Source organism: Miniopterus natalensis, chromosome X, assembly GCF_054644295.1.
Source record: "Miniopterus natalensis isolate mMinNat1 chromosome X, mMinNat1.hap1, whole genome shotgun sequence".
Taxonomy (NCBI): Eukaryota; Metazoa; Chordata; class Mammalia; order Chiroptera; family Miniopteridae; genus Miniopterus; species Miniopterus natalensis.
The window spans coordinates 14,089,845-14,108,831 of record NC_142103.1 but is presented as its reverse complement, the minus strand read 5'-3'; the positions used below and the strand labels follow the sequence as shown (position 1 = coordinate 14,108,831).

The 18,987-nt window shown below is 34.3% G+C and overlaps 1 protein-coding gene across 4 annotated transcripts in view; it reads left to right on the top strand.

Annotated features, from left to right (window-relative positions):
* STAG2 (STAG2 cohesin complex component) overlaps positions 1-18,987 on the top strand; it is a 115,746-nt gene that overhangs the window by 37,806 nt on the left and 58,953 nt on the right. For all 4 annotated transcript variants that reach the window (XM_016197056.2, XM_016197054.2, XM_016197057.2 and 1 more), the window contains exons 2-4: positions 9,891-10,034; positions 13,157-13,235; positions 17,448-17,612. In XM_016197056.2, the coding sequence (XP_016052542.1) occupies positions 9,991-10,034; positions 13,157-13,235; positions 17,448-17,612 (288 nt within the window). In that variant the 5' untranslated portion in view covers positions 9,891-9,990. The remainder of the gene's footprint in view (positions 1-9,890; positions 10,035-13,156; positions 13,236-17,447; positions 17,613-18,987) is intronic.

The following is an 18,987-nucleotide window of genomic DNA, read 5'->3' as shown; positions in this document are numbered from 1 at the left end:
AAAAATGTTTTTATTGATTTTAGAGAAAGAGGAGGGGGGCAGAGAAACATCAATGAGAGAGAAACATTGTGTGGCTGCCTCCTGCACTCCCCCTACTGGGGATCAAGCCGGCAACCCAGGCATGTGTCCTGACCAGGAATCAAACCAGCGACCTCTTGCATAGGACAACGCTCAGTCAGCTGAGCCACACCAGCCGGGCAATAGAGTAAGATGGGAGACGCTTGCATATAAATAATCTCTTTATACATGTTCTCAGATTTTGCTACATTATTTGGCAGAAACCTTTTTGTGAAGTGGATCTTTACAACAAATGGTTTTCTGTAGAAGAATTTGCTAATTGACAAGTTTCTTTCCTGATTAATGGCTTAGCAGATAAATCATTGGTACAACAAATTATGTCTTAAAAGTAAAGTTGCAATAACTATAAATTTAAGATAGTAGTTTTAAGTTCTCTACAGTATACTTTCAAGTATACCGACCACGTGTAAACATTAGTTCTACTATATGCTGTATTTGCCTTTAATAATGTACAGGGTGGGGCAGAAGTAAGTTTACAGTTGTGACTATGAGAAACAGTTTATTGTATTTTTATTTATTGTATTATTTTCCATATGAACAACTGTAAACCTGCTCATTTCCTTTCTTAGCATTTAGATAATCCTTTTGGGGATATTTTGCAGGATGCATTAATATATTTGTTGTGGTTTAGAAAAAAGGTAGTTTTTTTGGTCTTAGTGCTCTAGGAAAGTTTTAAAATTTCCCTTCATAGAGCTTGGCTTGAGAGTTGTCTGTTGTCTCTTTCACCATTGGATGGCATATATGGAAAGTGGATGAAATACACCTATGGGTTTATAAAAGCACTTAAAATGGAATAGGATACAGGGCAAAATGTGGGGCCCCTTGTAATAATCTAGTACCAGTAATCTAGCTACATATATATAACATTTAGATAATCTCTTAGTGGATTATCTTTATTATGTATGAAAATAATAAGCTCTCTTCCCCAAGTTGGATGGAATCACATGCTGCATTTGAGGGATTGGTGACTCCTAATTCTTAGTATCATCACACGATGCCATTTGAGCATGCTAGCCCTTTACTGCAGCTTGCCTGAATGCTGGTAGAAGGTTGGAATTGCTTTTTTCTGGCTTTAAGTTGTGTGCTGTTTATGGGTAACTTTGAGACTTGTACCATCAAATTTTGAACAAGGGAGAGAAATGTTGAACATTGATTAAGTGGGTTTCAATGATTATTTTCATAACCCTGTGACTGTTAGCTTGCATTGTTCAGGTGGTTCCATGATTTTTTGGTTTTTTTGGAAAAGCTGTATATCTCTTTGGATCCTTTGTCATAAAGTTACATAAGCTTTGGTTCATTTTCACCAGTTTAAATAGGAGACCAAAAAAAATCTGTCAAAATAAAGTATTCTGAGTGTAGGTACCAGTTGTCTGCCTCTTATTTTATAGATTTATATTTCAAAAGATACCAATAGTTAATGGTGTGTAGTATCCTTTTTCAGTAGACAGGTGTTGTCCAGTCATTGGTGATTGGTAAAATCTTGTGAGTCTGTGTGACATGAGGGAAGCTTGTTTGATAAAGGGGTTTAAATTTAATTTATTGCACCCCCCCCCAAAAAAAAAATCACATTTGCCATTTGAATCATTTTTAAGTGGGCAGTTCAGCAGTGTTAAGTAAATTGACGTTTTTGTGAAACAAATTTATGGAACTTTTTTCTTGAAAATGTGAAACTTTATACCCATTAAACGACAACTCCCCCCCTTTTACCTCCCTTATTCCCTGGAAACCACCATTCTACTTGCTGTTTCTATGAATTGGACTATTACTTTAGATATCTCATGCAAGTAGAATCATAGTACAGGGGTGGGCAAAAGTAGGTGTGTGGTTGTTGAGTACACAAAGCTATTGTAATAATCATAACCTGCATGTCTTTTTCCATATGAACAACTGTAAACCTACTTTTGCCAACCCTTGTATTTGTCTCTCTCTGACTGACTGGCTTATTTCATTTATTATAATGCCCTGAAGCTTCATTCAGGTTATAGCATGTGACAGGATTTCCTTCCTTCTTAAGGATGAATAATATTCCATTGTATGTATATACCACATTTTGTTTCTGTATGAAGCTGTTGATGGGCACATGTGGTCTGCTTCCACCTCTTGGCTGTTATAAATAGTGCTGCTGTGTATATGGGTGTGCAACTATTTCTTTGAGGCCCAGCTTTCAGTTGTTTTGGATATATACCTGGAAGTGAGGATTGCTGGGTTATACAGCAGTTTTATTGAAAAAGTTTTGAGGAACTTTCGTGTTTTACGTAGTAGTTGCATAGTTTTACAATCCTTCCGACAATACAAGGATGTTAAAATTTTCCACATCCTTGCAGGCACTTATTATGTGTTGTTGTTTTTTAATTTTAACCATCTCAGACGGTGTGGAATGATATATCATTGTGGTTTTGCTCCAAGTCCTTTGCCCATTTAAAAAATTTGAGTTATTTGATATTTGTTGTTGTTGAGTTGTAGGAATTCTTTATATATTCTAGATATTAAGTTCCTATCAGGTATATGGTTTGCAAATATTTTCTCCCATTCTGTAGATTGCCTTTTCGATTGTATCTTTTAATGTGTAAAAGTTTTGATGTAGCCTGTTTATTTTTCCTTTTATTACCCTGTTCTTTTGGTGTCATATCTAAGAGATTATTGCCAGGTTCAATGTTATGAAGCTTTTCCCCCATTTCTCCCCCCCCCCCCAGGAGTTTTATAGTTTTAGGTCTTACATTTAGATCTTTAATCCTTTTTGAATTAATTTTTTGTATGGTGTGAGATAAGGAACGGCCCAGTTTCATTCTTTTGCATGTGGACATCCGGTTTTCCCACCACCATTTGTTGAAGAGACTGTCCTTTCCCCATTGAGTGGTCTGGGTACCTTTTTCAAAAATTATTTAAATATTTATGCCAGGATTTATTTCTGGTCTTTCCATTGTATTCCATTGGTCTCTATGTCTGTCTTTATGCCAGTCCTACATTGTTTTGATTACTGTAGCTTGGTGATATGTTTTGAAATCAGGAAGTGTGATTGCCCCAACTTTGTTCCTTTTTTCTAAATTGTTTTAGTTATTTGGAGTCCTTTGAATTTTACGATGAATTTTTGTATTTCTGTAAGAAAGTGCTTTTGGGATTTTGCTGGGGATTGTTTTGAACCTGTATATTGCTTTGGGTAGTATGGACATTCTTACAATATTAAGTCTTCCAATCCATGAAAGGGGTGTCTTTCCATTTATTTGTGCTTTAATTTCACTCAGCAATGTGTTGTAACTTTCAGTGTATAAGTCTTTCACCTTCTTGGTTAGGTTTATTCGAAGTAAGTATTTTATTCTGGTGCTATTGTAAATGGAAATTGTTTTCTTAATTACCTCTTTGGATTGTTCATTGTTAGTATATGGAAACACAACTGTTTTTTGTGTGTTGATTTGTACCCTGCAACTTTGCTGCTGTTTGTTCTAATAGGGGGGTGTGTGTGTGTGTGTGTGTGTGTGTGTGTGTGTGTGTGTGTGTGTGAAATCTTTAGGGTGTTTTACATATAAGAACATGTAATCTGTGAATGTAGATAATTTTACTTTTTCCTTTCTAATTTGGATGCCTTTTATTTCTGTTTCTTGCCTAATGGTTTTGGGTAGGACTTCCAATACTGTGTTGAACAGAAGTGACGAGAGTGGGCATTCTTGCCTCATTTCTGATACTGGCTGTGAGCTTTTCCTAAGTGGCCTTTATTATGTTGGGGTACTTTCCTTCTATTACTACTTTTTTGAGTATTTTTATCATGAAAAGGTGTTGAATCTTATCAAATGTTTTTTCTGCATCAATTGAGATGATTGTGAGGTTTATTTGTCATTCTATTTTCTTAAGGCATCATTGTTTAATACAGTGATTCCCAACCCCTTTCATCTCATGGCACACATAAACTAATTCTAAAGTTCTGTGACACACCCAAAAAATATTTTTTGCTGATCTGACAAAAATACAGGTATAATTTTGATTCATTCTCACTGGACAGCTATTGTCATTTTTTAAAGTTCAACAATCTAAGGGAAAAGAGGTCAGTGTCCCTGACTAAGTAGTCAGGTATTACATATTTTAAAATTTTTTCTGGCACATCGATTGAAAATTGCTGGTTAAATATATAATATCCCATGAACACACAATTGATTTTTTTGGGTCCGTCATTCTCTTAATGTAGTGCATTGTAATGATTGATTTTCATGTGTTGAACCAGCATTGCATTCTGGGAATAAATCCCAGTTGGTCATGGTATATTGTACTTTTAATGTGCTGTTGAATGGTTCGCTAGTAGTTAAGGGTTTTTGTATTGATATTCATCGGGGATATTGGTCTATAGGTTTTTTTGGTAGTGTCTTTATCTGGCTTAAAATTAAATTTTTTTGTAAAGGTCTTTTTATTACAGCGTATAGTTATAATTGTTCTATTTGCATTATCTTTGTTGTTTAAAGTATTGCAGATGCCCCCCTACTTTTCCCCCATTGACCCCCTCCTCCCCCTCCCACCCCCTCCTCAGACCTTTACCCCACTATTATCTGTGTCCATGGGTTATGCATATATGCATATAAGTTCTTTGGTTAATCTCTTCTCGCACCCCCCCCCCCCGAGATTCGTCAGTCTGTTGCCCGTTTCCATGCCTCTCTATTTTGTTTGTCAGTTTATTTTGTTCATTAGATTCCACACATAAGTGAGATCATGTGATACTTTCTCTGACTTGCTTATTTTGCTCAGCATAACACTCTCCAGGCCCCTCCATGCTATCTCAAAGGGTGATAATAGTTCCTTCTTTCTTACAGCTGCATAGTATTCCACAGAGCCATGCCGGCCAGGGCTGAATTTGTTGGCTTTTAGCAGTTGAAAATTTTTGTAATTTTAGGGGAGAAAGTAACACACCAGCTGCTTTAAATGCTCAACCTTGTTTAGTGATGGTTGTTTTTTGTAGTTTTTCTTATTTTCTGTCTTGAGACCATTTGGTTTGAATTAAAAGAACTTTGAAACGATTATTTTATGAAAAAAAATCAACAGATTTTACAGAAGTGGAAGAAGAAATTTTTTTTGTTATTAATTTAACTTGGAATCTAAACTTTGAGTAACAGGCTATAAACATATATTCATTATATATAGATAACTTGAAAAGTTATGGTGATCATGTTTCAGCTTTTAGATCTGTTTATAACAAAAGCAGTACCTGTGAGAGTGTTTACTTGAATTTAACATATAGACTTAATCCATTATGACCTATTACTTTTTAATCCAGTAATTATATACGAATGTATTTAATAAACCTTTAATGGCTGTATACTATACACTTGAGCCTAAGGAAGTGATTTTACAGTATATTATGCAACCCATCTACAAAATGTGTTCGCTTACTTTTCAGTAAGGAGAGACAGAAGCTATTTGTTATTGGATATATCTTTTCCCCAAAAGGAAAATAGTGATTGAGAGTTAGAGCTAGTTTCATTTCTATGCTTTACCCTCCAAAGCTGTGGGAATGTTACAGTAGTTACAGAGAATTGGTACATGGGATAAAAATCTCAAAAGTTTTTCCTTGGCACTAGGTGAGAGCTCCACCTTGTGATCTTTGAGCATATTTAAAAAAATTAATAACCTACAGTAAGCCAGAAATAGTGTGGTAAGTTTGCCTGTTTAACTTGTACTTTTATTGAGCATTACATATTCTTACAGTTTGGGGTTTCTCAACTTTGGTCAGATGGTATTAAGTACACTTTTAAATACTTTATTTGTGAATTTTTTAATGTAATAAGTCTTTGGAGGAAGCAAACTGTATTTATATACAGCTGTAGACATTTAAAATAAAAAGGGAAAAATTCTCAGCTCTTCCTGCAGAAGAAGCTTATATTCTTAACCCTTCTTCCATCCCCCAAAAACAGCAGTGTTCACTTACCCATTGTTTCGGCCCCTTAAACTACAAAGCAATTTTAATGTATAATTTTGAGCAATCTCGAAGAACTGTTTTGGTGGCAAATTCGTTATTTAGAGAATGATTAAAATAGTAAAAATTCAGATACATGGAATATAGTGTTCTTATGTTAATTAATTATTATTATTTAATTTTTAAATTTAATTTAAAAAAATATTACAGATGTCCCTTTTTCTCCCCAATGACCCGTTCCACCCCATCCCATCCCCCTCCCCAGTCCCTCTCCCCACCATTGTCTGTGTCCTTGGGTTGTACATATACGCATATAAATTCCTTGGTTACTTAACATTAGGTGGCTGTAAGGGTATGTGCCTTATAGAAAAGAAAAAAAATAAAATAAAATAAATAAATAAATATATATATATATATATATATATATATATATATATATATATAAATTTAATCCTCACCCAAGGTTATGCTTATTGATTTTTTTTTTTAGAGAGGGGGAAGGGGAGAGAGAGAGAGAGAGAGAGACAGAGACAGACACAGTTGTGAGAGAGAACATCTGTTAACCAGTTTCGACCTGGTGATGGAATCCACAACCTAGGTATGTGCCCTGACTGGGAATAAAACCCGTGACCTTTCGTTATATCTGAAGATGCTCCAACCAACTGAACCACACTGGTCAGGGTGGAATAAATACATTTTCTCATTTATTGTTCCAGGTAATTCCATAAGGGCAAGGATCATTACTCTCCTTTTTCTCCACTGTGTGCCCAGTGCCCTGCACTGCATTTGGCACATGGTAGATATTTTTAATTGGTTGGATGGATTTTTAATATTTAGAAACTCTTAAAAACAAGTATTTTACTGGGAATAGAGAGTTGGCCAATTTAATATTTTTTTCTAAATCTGTCAGATGGTATTTCTTTTTAAAAAATAGGCTCCTTGTCTGGGAGACTCGCATCTTTATAAATTCCATTTTTCTTTTGTGTTTGCTTTGGTTTCTAGTTTCCAAGCACAAATTAGTATAACCCTATACTGAGCAAAATAATTTGACCTGACAAGACTTCTTGTACATTAGAAATTAATTTTGTGCTATGTAGAGGAATGTAGTGTATATCACACTACTTATTTTTTATTTAGTGCTCTCTAGTTTTCAGAACTGAGATATTCTTTTGGTCCTTAGGAGAACATATTATGAACTATCTTTAAAGTCTGCTTAAAAACTGTATATTTAAGGAATGCAGCAAGTTTGGTTTTATAAAATGCTCAGAGAGAGTAGTTGGCAGGTAGGCAGACAGACAAAGCAAGCACTTTCCATCTTTTTTTTTTCTTTCTTTTTCTTTTGGAGAGCCTTTATTGCAGGCTGCCATGATCAGTTACAGACAAATATTTGATGTACAGATGATTCTTTAGGGCTTTCAGTTTTGCTCTGTTTGCTCTCTTTAGCAGGTACACACCTCTGACATTCCTAACCAATTTGAGTGCCTAAAAGTAACTTAATTTTCCCTTTTCTGTAGAAGCTCAGATAATTTTAATTTTTTTAATTATTTCTTTATTGTTGCAAGTATTACAGATGTCCCCCTGCCTTTTTCCCCCATTGAATTCCCCCTCCTCCCACCCATGCACCCCAGGCCTCCACCACACTATTGTCTGTGTCCATGCATATATTAATATAAGTTCATTGATTAAGCTCTCCCCAACCACTCCCCCACCCCCCCTTCCCCCTGAGATTTGTCAATCTGTTCCATGCTTCTGTGTCTCTGGATCTATTTTGTTCATCAGTTTATTTTGTTCATTAGATTCCACATATGCGTGAGATCATGTGATACTTGTCTTTCTCTGCCTGGCTTATTTCGCTTAGCATAACACTCTCTAGGTCCCTCCATGCTGTCTCAAAGAGTAAGAGATCCTTCTTTACAGCTGCGTAGTATTCCATGGGGTAAATGTCCCACAGCTTTTTTATCCGCTCTCCCTACTGATGGGCACTTGGGCTCTTTCTAGATCTTGGCTATTGTAAACTGCGCTGCTATGAACATCGAGGTGCATATATTCTTTCTTACTTTGTGTTTTGAGTTTCTTAGGATATATTCCTAGAAGTGGGTTCACTGGGTCAAAAGGCAATTCCATTTTTAATTTTTTGAGGAAACTCCACACTGTTTTCCATAGTGGCTGCACCAGTCTGCATTCCCACCAGCAGTGTACTAGCGTGCCCTTTTCTCCACACCCTCGCCAGCACTTTCCACCTTGCCATTCAGATGACCTGACATGTTGGTTAGAACTTATTTACCTCTATACCTCTCCAGTTCTCTTTAAAAAACAAAATTGCTAACTTTCTTAAAAAATACTTTTTAAAATAAGTTTGAAATTTTAGGAAGCTAGCTGTGTCCTACATGTGATGGCAAGCCTCAGAATTCTGGTGTACTATTAGATAACTTCTTGGGTTACAAGAATAAAACCAGATTAACAATTAGTGGTCTTGGAGGAGAACAATCCTGGGACCATGATTTATTGCAAGGAGAAGACCAGGCTCACAGTCATATCTAAAGATTTTACAATGTGACGATTCTTTAGAATAAAAAGATAAGCTCAAAGTGGTGGTACAGAGAAGCCTCAATTATTCAGGGCTTACTCTGTGGATTACTCATTCTCATTTCTCTTATTACTTCATTATTTTGCTATTAATAGTAGCTTAATTAGAGTAAGCTAGGAAATGCTGTGTTTTGTCTAGCCATTTATGATGTTTTTAAAGATTTAGAATTAATGGAAACACTGAATTATCAGTTTCTTGTATAACGTCTGCTCTATTCGAAGAGATCATTAGAAGTTTATTAGTATGTGATATTTGAACATTTATTTATTTATTTTAAATATATCTTTATTGATTTCAGAGAGAGGAAAGGACAGGGAGAGAGAGAGAGAGATAGAAACATCAATGATGAGAGTCATTGATTGGCTGCCTAGCCTGCAACCCAGGCATGTGCCCTGATCCGGAATCGAACCCCGATCTCCTGGATCCTCGACACTCAACCCCTGAGCCACGCCCGGCTGGGCTGAACATTTATTATTAATTGGACATGTTAAGTCTTATCTGCTTTTTCTTTAGGTGGCCACCAAGTACTAGATGCACTTGGAAAGAAAAGCATAAGAAAATTATAAAAGAAAGATTAAAAGCTCTAGACCCAGCCTATTTTCTCTTTCTTTTTTTGTTGCAGACTTTCATTTGCTCTTAGGTCATTCTTTCATTTAGGAACCGCATCTTTGACCTTCAAAACTAGAAGTCCTACCCTTCCTATGGCCAAACTCACACTGTTGTCCATATGAGATTATTGGTATTAAACTTGAGGGTCAGGGACTAGATCAGAGCTAGCATTTTCTCCCCTTCCCTATTCCACACAATGTGGTATTATCATGAAATGGTTATTTATTAATAAGCCAGGGTTTGCACTGTATGTTTCTTCTACAGTAGAAGAACCTGCTTTTATAGTATTTTAAAATGATATCTTAGGTTTTTTGTTTGCTACTTTTAACTGTACTGTACACTATCAGCAAAAAGTTAAAGAATTTTCAGACATCTTGTATTGTGTTTTAATCTTGTCATAAGGATTTTGGGGCCGATAAAGAGTCGTACCCTGTTCCTGGTTAGGGTATATGTTTTTTAAATCCAGGCTAGAGAATCATAACAAAATTTTAAAATAATTATCTGTAATACAGGCTTCTTTCTTTGTGTCTGTTGTTACTATTGTGGGGCTACAATAGTTGTAACTAATCCATATCTAGAAAGAGCAGTCAAATGCAAGGGACAGAAATCCTTATTTACTGAAACACACTAACAGGCACAGGGGAATTTAGTTTTTGAGTGTAGATGCCCTTCCCAGTATTTTTGGTGTGTTTATAATAGATTTGGCATTCCTCCCCTTTAAAGGAATTGTCTGTCTTAGAAGAAAGAAGTGAACCATTGTTTTACCCACGTAAATATATGAATATATTTCTGATATTGGGGCGTTCCAGAAGATGATAAAGAAATGATAGCAGCTCCAGAAATACCAACTGATTTTAATCTACTACAGTAAGTATATTACGATTATTTTTAAATACTTGTTATTCCACAAAATAGGAAATGTATTAACTTCAGTTAAAATTACTTCTACTTGAGCAGATCTAATACTTAAGATAGAGCATAGTATGTATACTTTGAAACAGTTTATATTAATGCTCATTGGACCCTGTAACTAATTATTCCATGCTTTTTGTACTACATTTTAAATTTATTTTTTAAATTTAGATACTGCACAATTTATTATTTTTGCTGTGCAGTTGAATCCCCAGTTGGTTTTACAATAGCAGTTGTTTTGAGGGAGTGTCATGAAATTCTTAAAAAGTTAAGTGTTCTCATTAGTAAGGACTACATATCATGCAGCAGTACTTAGGATGTAATCTCAGCTTTCTATTATAAAATCAAATGATGATATGCTAAAACAAATCTAGAAAGGTGGGACATGCTCTCCATATTTTTGCAGAAATAATTATATGCTTATTGATTCATGAAGTGACTTCAACATAGTTATTTTCTTTACCCTTGTCTTAAAAGCTGCCTATATTCCTTGTTCAACTTTTATTCTAATTACTCTTTGGTGATGTTGGAAAGAATTTGAACTAGTATATGTAATAGTGGTTTTCATACTACATCTTAGTTTCACAAGATGCCTCAGTGGAAGTGAATCTTTAAAGTGCTTGTGGGTCCCTTTAACTTTACACATACAATTACCACACCATATTTGCTATAAGGGTCTTTATAAGACTTGAATTGAAAACAGTCTGGTTGCTAAAAATTTTGAAAACAACAGGTAGACATCCTTGTACATAATGGTAGTCAGTGTTTGCTTTTGATGGTGTATAGATTTTTATTTTAAAAATAATTGTATTTTCAGTGGACACTCAAGGATATACTGGGATATTGCCAATATTTCAAAGTATGATTTTCATGCGATTTTAATCCCAGTGTATATTGACTCTGTATTAAGATTTTTGAGGAAAATTTCTTGGTTTTGTTTGTTTGAGGGAGGATATGGGATAGTCTGAGAAAATAATTTTTTGTTTGACTATCGTAAAATTATGAATTTCCTATGAATTAAGTGTTAGAGATGATTAAAAAGGTTAACTAGACCATTGACTGTTAGAATATCTTGAGTAAGTAAGGCCTGAAATAGGCTAATGGATAAGAGAGAATTGATTTGTGGAGGCAGAATAGATAGTATTTGTGAGGTAGGGGCCAGGGTAAAGAGAAAAGAATGGAAGATTCAGCCATGTAATAGCTGACTCATGAAATTTCAGCCACTCAAAGGGTAAGCAGTATGTTTCTTAAACATACCTACTTCACCTAGGATAGGTTTTTGTTTTGATCTTAAAAGGAGAGGAAAGCACTGGAGAAAGACAGACTCGAGAATGTTTCTTCTCTGTTTGGATATTTTAGACTCCTATACCGATCACTCACTTCAGCCTTCTTCAGAAGGGTTCCCCAGTGAGTAATCAAACCTCTAGTGCCTCATTCTTCATTTGGGATAGCCTGGAGATGGATTAAGAGTGTAACTTAGCTTTTGATTACTCCGTGGCCATTGGAATATCGTGAAGACTAATGTTTGTTTGCAGACTTACAGTAGTTACTGAGCTAAGAGAGCTGGTGTCCCACAAATGTCTTGGAAAGAAAGAAGTATTACTGTACACCAAGATATTTAAAAACATTTTCAGTTTTTTTGCAAGGCCATATAGGTATATGAGAAGAATATTGATGACAGCAATCTTCTTAAGATGTAACAGGCAAGAGTCTCAGGGTTAATATTACAGTAGTCATTCGGTTTTTTAGTGCATTAACTCTTGGAAATGGTATTTATTACAGGCCCTTTCCTCACAACCTTATAGGACATAGTTAGGATTGCCACTATCTTCAATACATTGTTTAAATTACTTTTGTAGATAAGTGCTATAAATAGTAACCCCTCCCCCATCTTAACCATGACTTTAGATTTATAAAGTATTCCTCCTACCTCACAGCCTCTGGACAACTGGTTATTGTAGCAATAAAAATGGAAATAGAAGAAATGTAGTTAGAGAAGACTAGCTTTAGAAGGATAGCCTTTCACTTTGATCCATATATTTTAAGCAAACCTGGTACTAGGTTTCCATATTTAGAGTGGCAAAACCTTTATCTTTTATGGGTGTGGCTTGATTCTAAAATCCATTGTGACCCAAAAACCAAGTATGCCTTGCCTTACTTAAAGCATTTAAATGAGGGCAGCTTACCATTATTTAGACACATGTCAACATGTAGGAAGCATCACACATATTTAAATTAGCCTGCTTCTGTATGTGTAAGAATATCCAGGTTATACAAAAAACACTCCTTCTACTCCAAAGTAAGGCACAATTCTTTGAACTAGAGGTTTATATCATGGAGACTGAAGAGACTTTAGAGATTTCATTTTTTTCTACATATGCATTGTTTATAGATGAGAAGATTGAAAGGTTGTCACTTGTCCAATACCACATAGTTTCTTAGTACTAGAGCCAGTTCTCCTAACTATAGCTCACCACCTCTTTATTTCTTCATGAAGTATTTTGGTCAGTTAGCATACTTCCCTCCTGTGTTTCGAATGATTTAGTTTGTAAAAATGTTTTATATATATTCTTTCAGAAAAACCTGTTTTGTATAATTACAGGTAGACTTATAAATATTTCTGAGTGAGGTAGTATAGGACAGAGAATCTTTAATATAGTTAAAATTCTCTGGTAAAATTCATCCAATGCCTGGTGTTAAAATAGTTTTCCCTGAGCACCGTGGTCTTTGAATTAGAGTGAAACCAGCCATTACAACAGAACACCATAGTTCCTAGGGTTAAAGTTTTGAGAGCCACTGGTTTCATTTTTATGTTTTGGTTAAAAATTAACAAACTAAAGAAATATTTAGACATTTGTGTTTCAGATTATTGTTTTTGGAGTTGGTTATGTAATTTTATATATTTGGTAATTTGTTAAAGTATGATCTGGAAAATCATCTTAATTACATTTAATGCTGATAAGGAGTTTTGTTAATGAGTTAACCAAACCTTTATTTTAGAAAATATGGCAAAAGTTACAAACTCCATCTATATTTATAAGGAAGGTTTTAAATAATTGCTTATCTTTCTGTCACAGGGAGTCAGAAACACACTTTTCTTCTGACACAGATTTTGAAGATATTGAAGGAAAAAACCAAAAGCAAGGCAAAGGAAAAGTATGTACAGAATGTGACTTTTATTTTGATTTGCAAGGTCTTTCATATATGTATATGCATATATATATAATTATGTATATAATATATATGTATATATATGTAGTTGTTTTAGTTATATCTCAGATGTTATTGTCTCTTAAAAATGCCCTTTTTTCTGATTGGTATGGTAAGCCTTCTGAACATGTGGTTTCTGGGCTTCTAGATCAGGTATCTTTTGATTATTGTCACTGCTGTAAAGTTGAAATTAATAATACATTGTTTCTAGTAGTTTATTTTGTAAAGCACAGTATACTAAGCAAAATGTGATACTCTATTGGCTTTATTTTTATTTACACATGAGTAGTCATATATAAAGCAAAGTAATAAAAATTTCTTCTTCTTAAAGCACCTTAAAAATGTAACCTACAATCAGTTTACATCTAATGGGTTATGATGGACAGTAGTTTTACTCTTTGTAAGTAATTCCAAGTGAAGTTTTCTGAGTCAATAGAATGCAAATTTAGAATATGAGTCGGTACCCTGAGGGCTCTGGATACCCTGGCTAATGGTCAAATCATTTTGCTGTTTGGAAAGTACATTTGACTCTGTGCATGTGTGTAAATACATTGGGCAAAATACGACTTGTTTTTGTTTAGCATTTTCTTAACCAAGATGAATTTTGGATTTGTATTTCCTCATGACATATTTACTTTTAAAAAGTTTAATACAGAAAGGTACAATGAACAAAACAAAAATTTCCCCTAAGCCTATCACCCAGAGGTAATTTATTCTTTAAGCATTTTGGAGAACCTGTGTATAAACATGAACATAGAATTTTACTTAAATGAAATCATACTATGCTGTTTAATTTGCTTTGAAAACTTAATGGTCTGTTGTCAGCAGCTTTCTGTAATTTTTAATGGTGTCATACCATCCCATTTTATCTATGGAACATAATTTATTTAACTAGTTCATGGAATACTATTTTAGAGTGTACATAATTCATTTGATTCATAATTTCATATGCTGTCTTAGTCTTTTAAAAAGTAGATTTGAGAGAGAGAGAGAAAAGTGTGAATGAATAAAAATATTAACTCATGACTGTCCAAAGACAGCCGTAATTCTAGTGGGTATTATGGTAATTCATTAGAAAAAAAATTTTTTTGTTTGGAACCATCTTGCAAAACTGAAACTCTAGTTTTGACTTTGATTTAATTTGCAAATTGGGACAAAACTCAGAGTGGCAACTGCATAGAGGACCCCCCAGAGTTTTTGTGCTAGAGTTTGGTTAACTTTGTATACCCATTGCTATGAGGGAGGTGTTAGGGATCAGATCAGGTATTATAATAATAAGAGCTATCATGATATTTGACACTATATTATGTATGTTCCATACACTGTGGTAATACATTTACATGTTATCTAATTTAATATTTGAACAACCTTGTGGATTAGAAAACTTCCTTATTTTGTAGATAGGAAATTAAGGTCCAGAGAACTCAGTGGCTAAAGTATTCAAACCCACATCTGTTGAAAGATGGTACTTTAAATCCACTATAGCAGTGATTTTCAGTCGGTGTGCCACAGAAATTTTAAAACATGCAATACCTGACTATTTGGTCAGGAGCACTGTCCTCTTTGCCCTTAGATTGTCAAATAAAAAAATGACAGCAGCCAGCACACTAGCTGTCTGGTGTGAATGCCCTGTCTTGAACCGTAAATATATATAGGTAATATAATAGAGTTGCATCTTACTGGTCACATAGTGTAATAAGGTTATGTATGATTGGTTAATTCTTGGTACCAGAAATCCTTATATGCAAGTATAGGCACCTGATTTTTGAAAAAGACATTATGGAGCAGAAAGAACAGATAATAATAATAATAAGTAGTAGTAGTAAATCAATCAAAATTGTACCTATTTTTGTCAGATCGGCAAAAAATACGATATAGTTTGTGGTGTGCCACAGAATTTTAGTAACGAGTCTGTGTGTGTCACGAGATGAAAAAGGTTGAAAATCACTGCACTATGGTATACTACCTCATAGTCTTCTTTAAGATATTTTTTCCCCCTCTACATGATTGAATCCGGGTTAGCATGTTTACTTCTTGTACTTCCCTGTATTATCACTCCTTACACATTGTTTTTTCTAGCACAGCATATCCACTGAGCCATTTCAATTGTACTAATTAGTTTCTCATACCAACAGGGAATATTGAAGCATATGATAGATAAATTGCAAATATATAGCTCCATGTTAATTAACATTAACATTTTATACTTTTCTAGTGTACTCTTTGTAGTTGATCTTTTCTTTCACCCTTATCTCTGGAATTCCTTTTACTGGGGACAAAAGTCTTTCATCCTACAATTAAGAATTAATGACTTAGGTTCACAAAGACTGAATATCATTAACAAAATAATGTAAATTAACCAGTAATATCTTCCAGTTAGGAAGGGATTTGGAGTAGTTAGAGTAGGGTGGTTTTGGACTCTCAGAGGAGGTGGAAGGACCCTTTACGGAGCCAAGTATGGAAGCATACAGGCTGTCTGGGAATAAATTTGTAGACCTGGCTGTAGATCAGGGGTCTGCAAACTATGGCCTGTTTTTGTACTGCTCACAAGCTAAGAATTATTTTTACATTTTGAAAGGTTTGTAAAAATAAACAAAGAATATATGACAGACCAGTTATGTGGCCGGCAAAGCCTAAAATATTTTCTATTTGATACTTAACAGATAGTTTGCCAAACCTTGCTATAGGTCATAGAATGTGTTGGTCTAAAAGAGACCTTAGAAATCATCTATTCCAATCTGTAAAGATTTTAGTACAACTCTGGCATTTTAGAAATGAGAACTCTGACTTGGGGGATGACTTGTTTTCTGTGACAAGGTATAGAAGCTGTGGGAGGTATTTTATAACTCAGGCATATAGGCAGCCCTTTCACTGATTTATGGAGCCCCCACCTCTAATATTGACAACTTTCTTACAAGGGGGCTTCCTTTCCATAGTGTTCACATAAATTGAATTTTCATGATTTAATAAAGATCAGAGGGAGCGCCCAGACAAGAATGAGGTTGATACACCTGTTTATGCTGTTTAGAATTCCTTTGTCAGTGCACTGCATGATTTATAAGGACTAACAATAGGTATCAAGCTAAAATGTTAAACTAAGTATGAGTTACTTATTTGATAAAGCAGCAACCCTGTGAAGTAGGCACAGCTTTATTCTCATTTTACAAATTAGAAATCTCTATGAAGCACAGTGTGGTTAAGTAACTTGCCTAAAATCATGCAGCTAATAGGAGTAGAAGTTTGGCCTTGTGAAGTCTGTCAGTCTGCAGAGGCTGTGTTCCTGACTACAATGTCATGTGAGACGCATGATAGTATAAATGAAAAAAAAATGATACTACAAAGAGCCTGTCACAACTGTAGTTTTTGTTTTTGTTTTGCTTTTTTATATATTTTATTTATTTTTATTTTCAAAAATTTTAACTTTATCTTTGTTGTTGAAACTATTACAGATGTCCTCCCCCCATTGATTCCCTCCACCTGGCATCTACACCACTCTCAGGCCTTTCCCATACTAATGTCTGTGTCCATAGGGTATGCATATAAGTTCTTTGATTAATCTCTCCCCACCAACTCCCCTACCCCTGCCTTCCCTCTGAGATCCCTCAGTCTGTTCCATGCTTCTATGTCTCTGGATCTATTTTGTTCCTCCGTCTATTTTGTTCATTATATTCCACATACGAGTGAGATCATGGGATGCTTGTCTTTCTCTGACTGGTTTATTTCACTTAGCACAATACTCTCCAGATCCCTCCATGCTGTCCCATAAAAATCCTAGAAGAAAACGTAGGCAGCAAAATCTCAGACATCTCTCGTAGCAATATGTTTGCTGATACATCTCCTAGGGCAAGAGAAACAAAGGAGAAAATAAACAAATGGGACTACATCAAAATGAAAAGCTTCTGCACAGCAAAAGAAACCATCAACACAATAAAAAGGGAGCCCACATTATGGGAGAACATATTTGCCAATGACACATCTGATAAAAGGTTATATCCAAAATATATAAGGAACTCATACAATCGTATCGTTTTATATGAAGTGTATGGCACTCCCCTTTAGGTTTCAGCATGATTATGTATCCCATCAGCTGCTTCTCTAGTTTTAATTTGAACTCTCAAAGGTAACGATATAACTTAACCAACTTATGTTTTTATGCAGACTTGTAAAAAAGGCAAAAAGGGCCCAGGAGAAAAGGGCAAAAGTGGAAATGGAGGAGGAAAACCTCCTTCTGGTCCAAACCGAATGAATGGTCATCACCAACAGAATGGAGTGGAAAACATGATGTTGTTTGAAGTTGTTAAAATGGGCAAGAGTGCTATGCAGGTAATGTTTATCATGCTCTTTTCAGCTTATTTGTACATTTTGAACTTTAGTGAGTGATATAAAATATATCCCTGGTTTTTGAAATTGTGTTTAAAAAATTTCTTATACCGATTATTAGAAAAAAGCAACAGATTAGTCAGAAAACTAGGGATGTGTATTCAGACATAAGACCTTTAAGCTGTGTGTTGAATCAATTTCTGCTGCATTATTTTCTTTTACTGGCATATAATAAAAAATTATTTGGTCAAAAATATGCTGATGTAAACCTTGATTATGAGGTTTCAGTTTCCCCTGAATTTATATAGCTGCTATTAAAATATGAAGTACTTTGCCCATGTAGAATTCTAGGTTGAGTGATGTAATAGGATCACCATCCACTTTAGTGAATTGAATTATTTTGATCACTTGTCTTTTACAAACTTGATTACTTGTATTGTTTCTTAACAGAAGAGTAAAAAGTTACATCCATGTTAAATCATCCTAATTTTGTTTCTTCGTAATCTTAGGACAGTAGCATTTAGGTTTTATAATGGAGGCAAAACCCATATGGTTTTTAAGTATTGAATAAACGCTGTATTCAAATAATATACATGCTTAATAAAGTTATTGTTTAATTTATAAAAGCTATAGGGAATAGTTTTTTTCCTTCATAGAGTTAACTTAAATCAATAAAAGGCACACATGGACAGGTTATGGAGAACTAGCCATTTAAGCTTTTTGTTAATGAATAACTGAAATGTAAATCTTGTTTATAAATACGGACTTACCTAAATGTGTGTTGTGTAAATACAATTTTAAATTATTAATTGGGACTAATAAAGATAATTTTTACTTGCAAAACAATAAAGAATTGTTAGTTTCTGAGCTGTCACCAGTTGTGCAGAACATTGTGTTTTCTTACATTTGAATTCACCTTTATTTATTTACATATGGTTTGCTTTCTTACATTGTGATTGGGTGTGGATTTTATTTATTGTTTAATGTTTTGGATGATTATTTTGTGTGCACATTTGATATTTTAAAAAATTATATCTATGTTACTATACTATAGTTTATTTAGTCATTCCCTAATTTAAAAAATTATCCCTTTTTCTTTAGTTCCCATTTTGGGTTAATTTTATCAAAGGGATAAATTATCTTATTTATATTATATCATTTAATTTAATTACTTTCCTTTTTATTTTTATATTACACTTTTTCTCTATTTATTCTGAGTAATATGCATTAATCTTTTTTCTGACATCTTTCATTTTTGTTAATATGCGCATTCTCAACTTTATGTTAATTACACTATTCTATTTTTGTTTAGTCTTAGGGTTTTTGTTTAACTTTTTGTCTCATCTAAAAGTTTTAGTATGAAGTGAGAGGGTTTAGC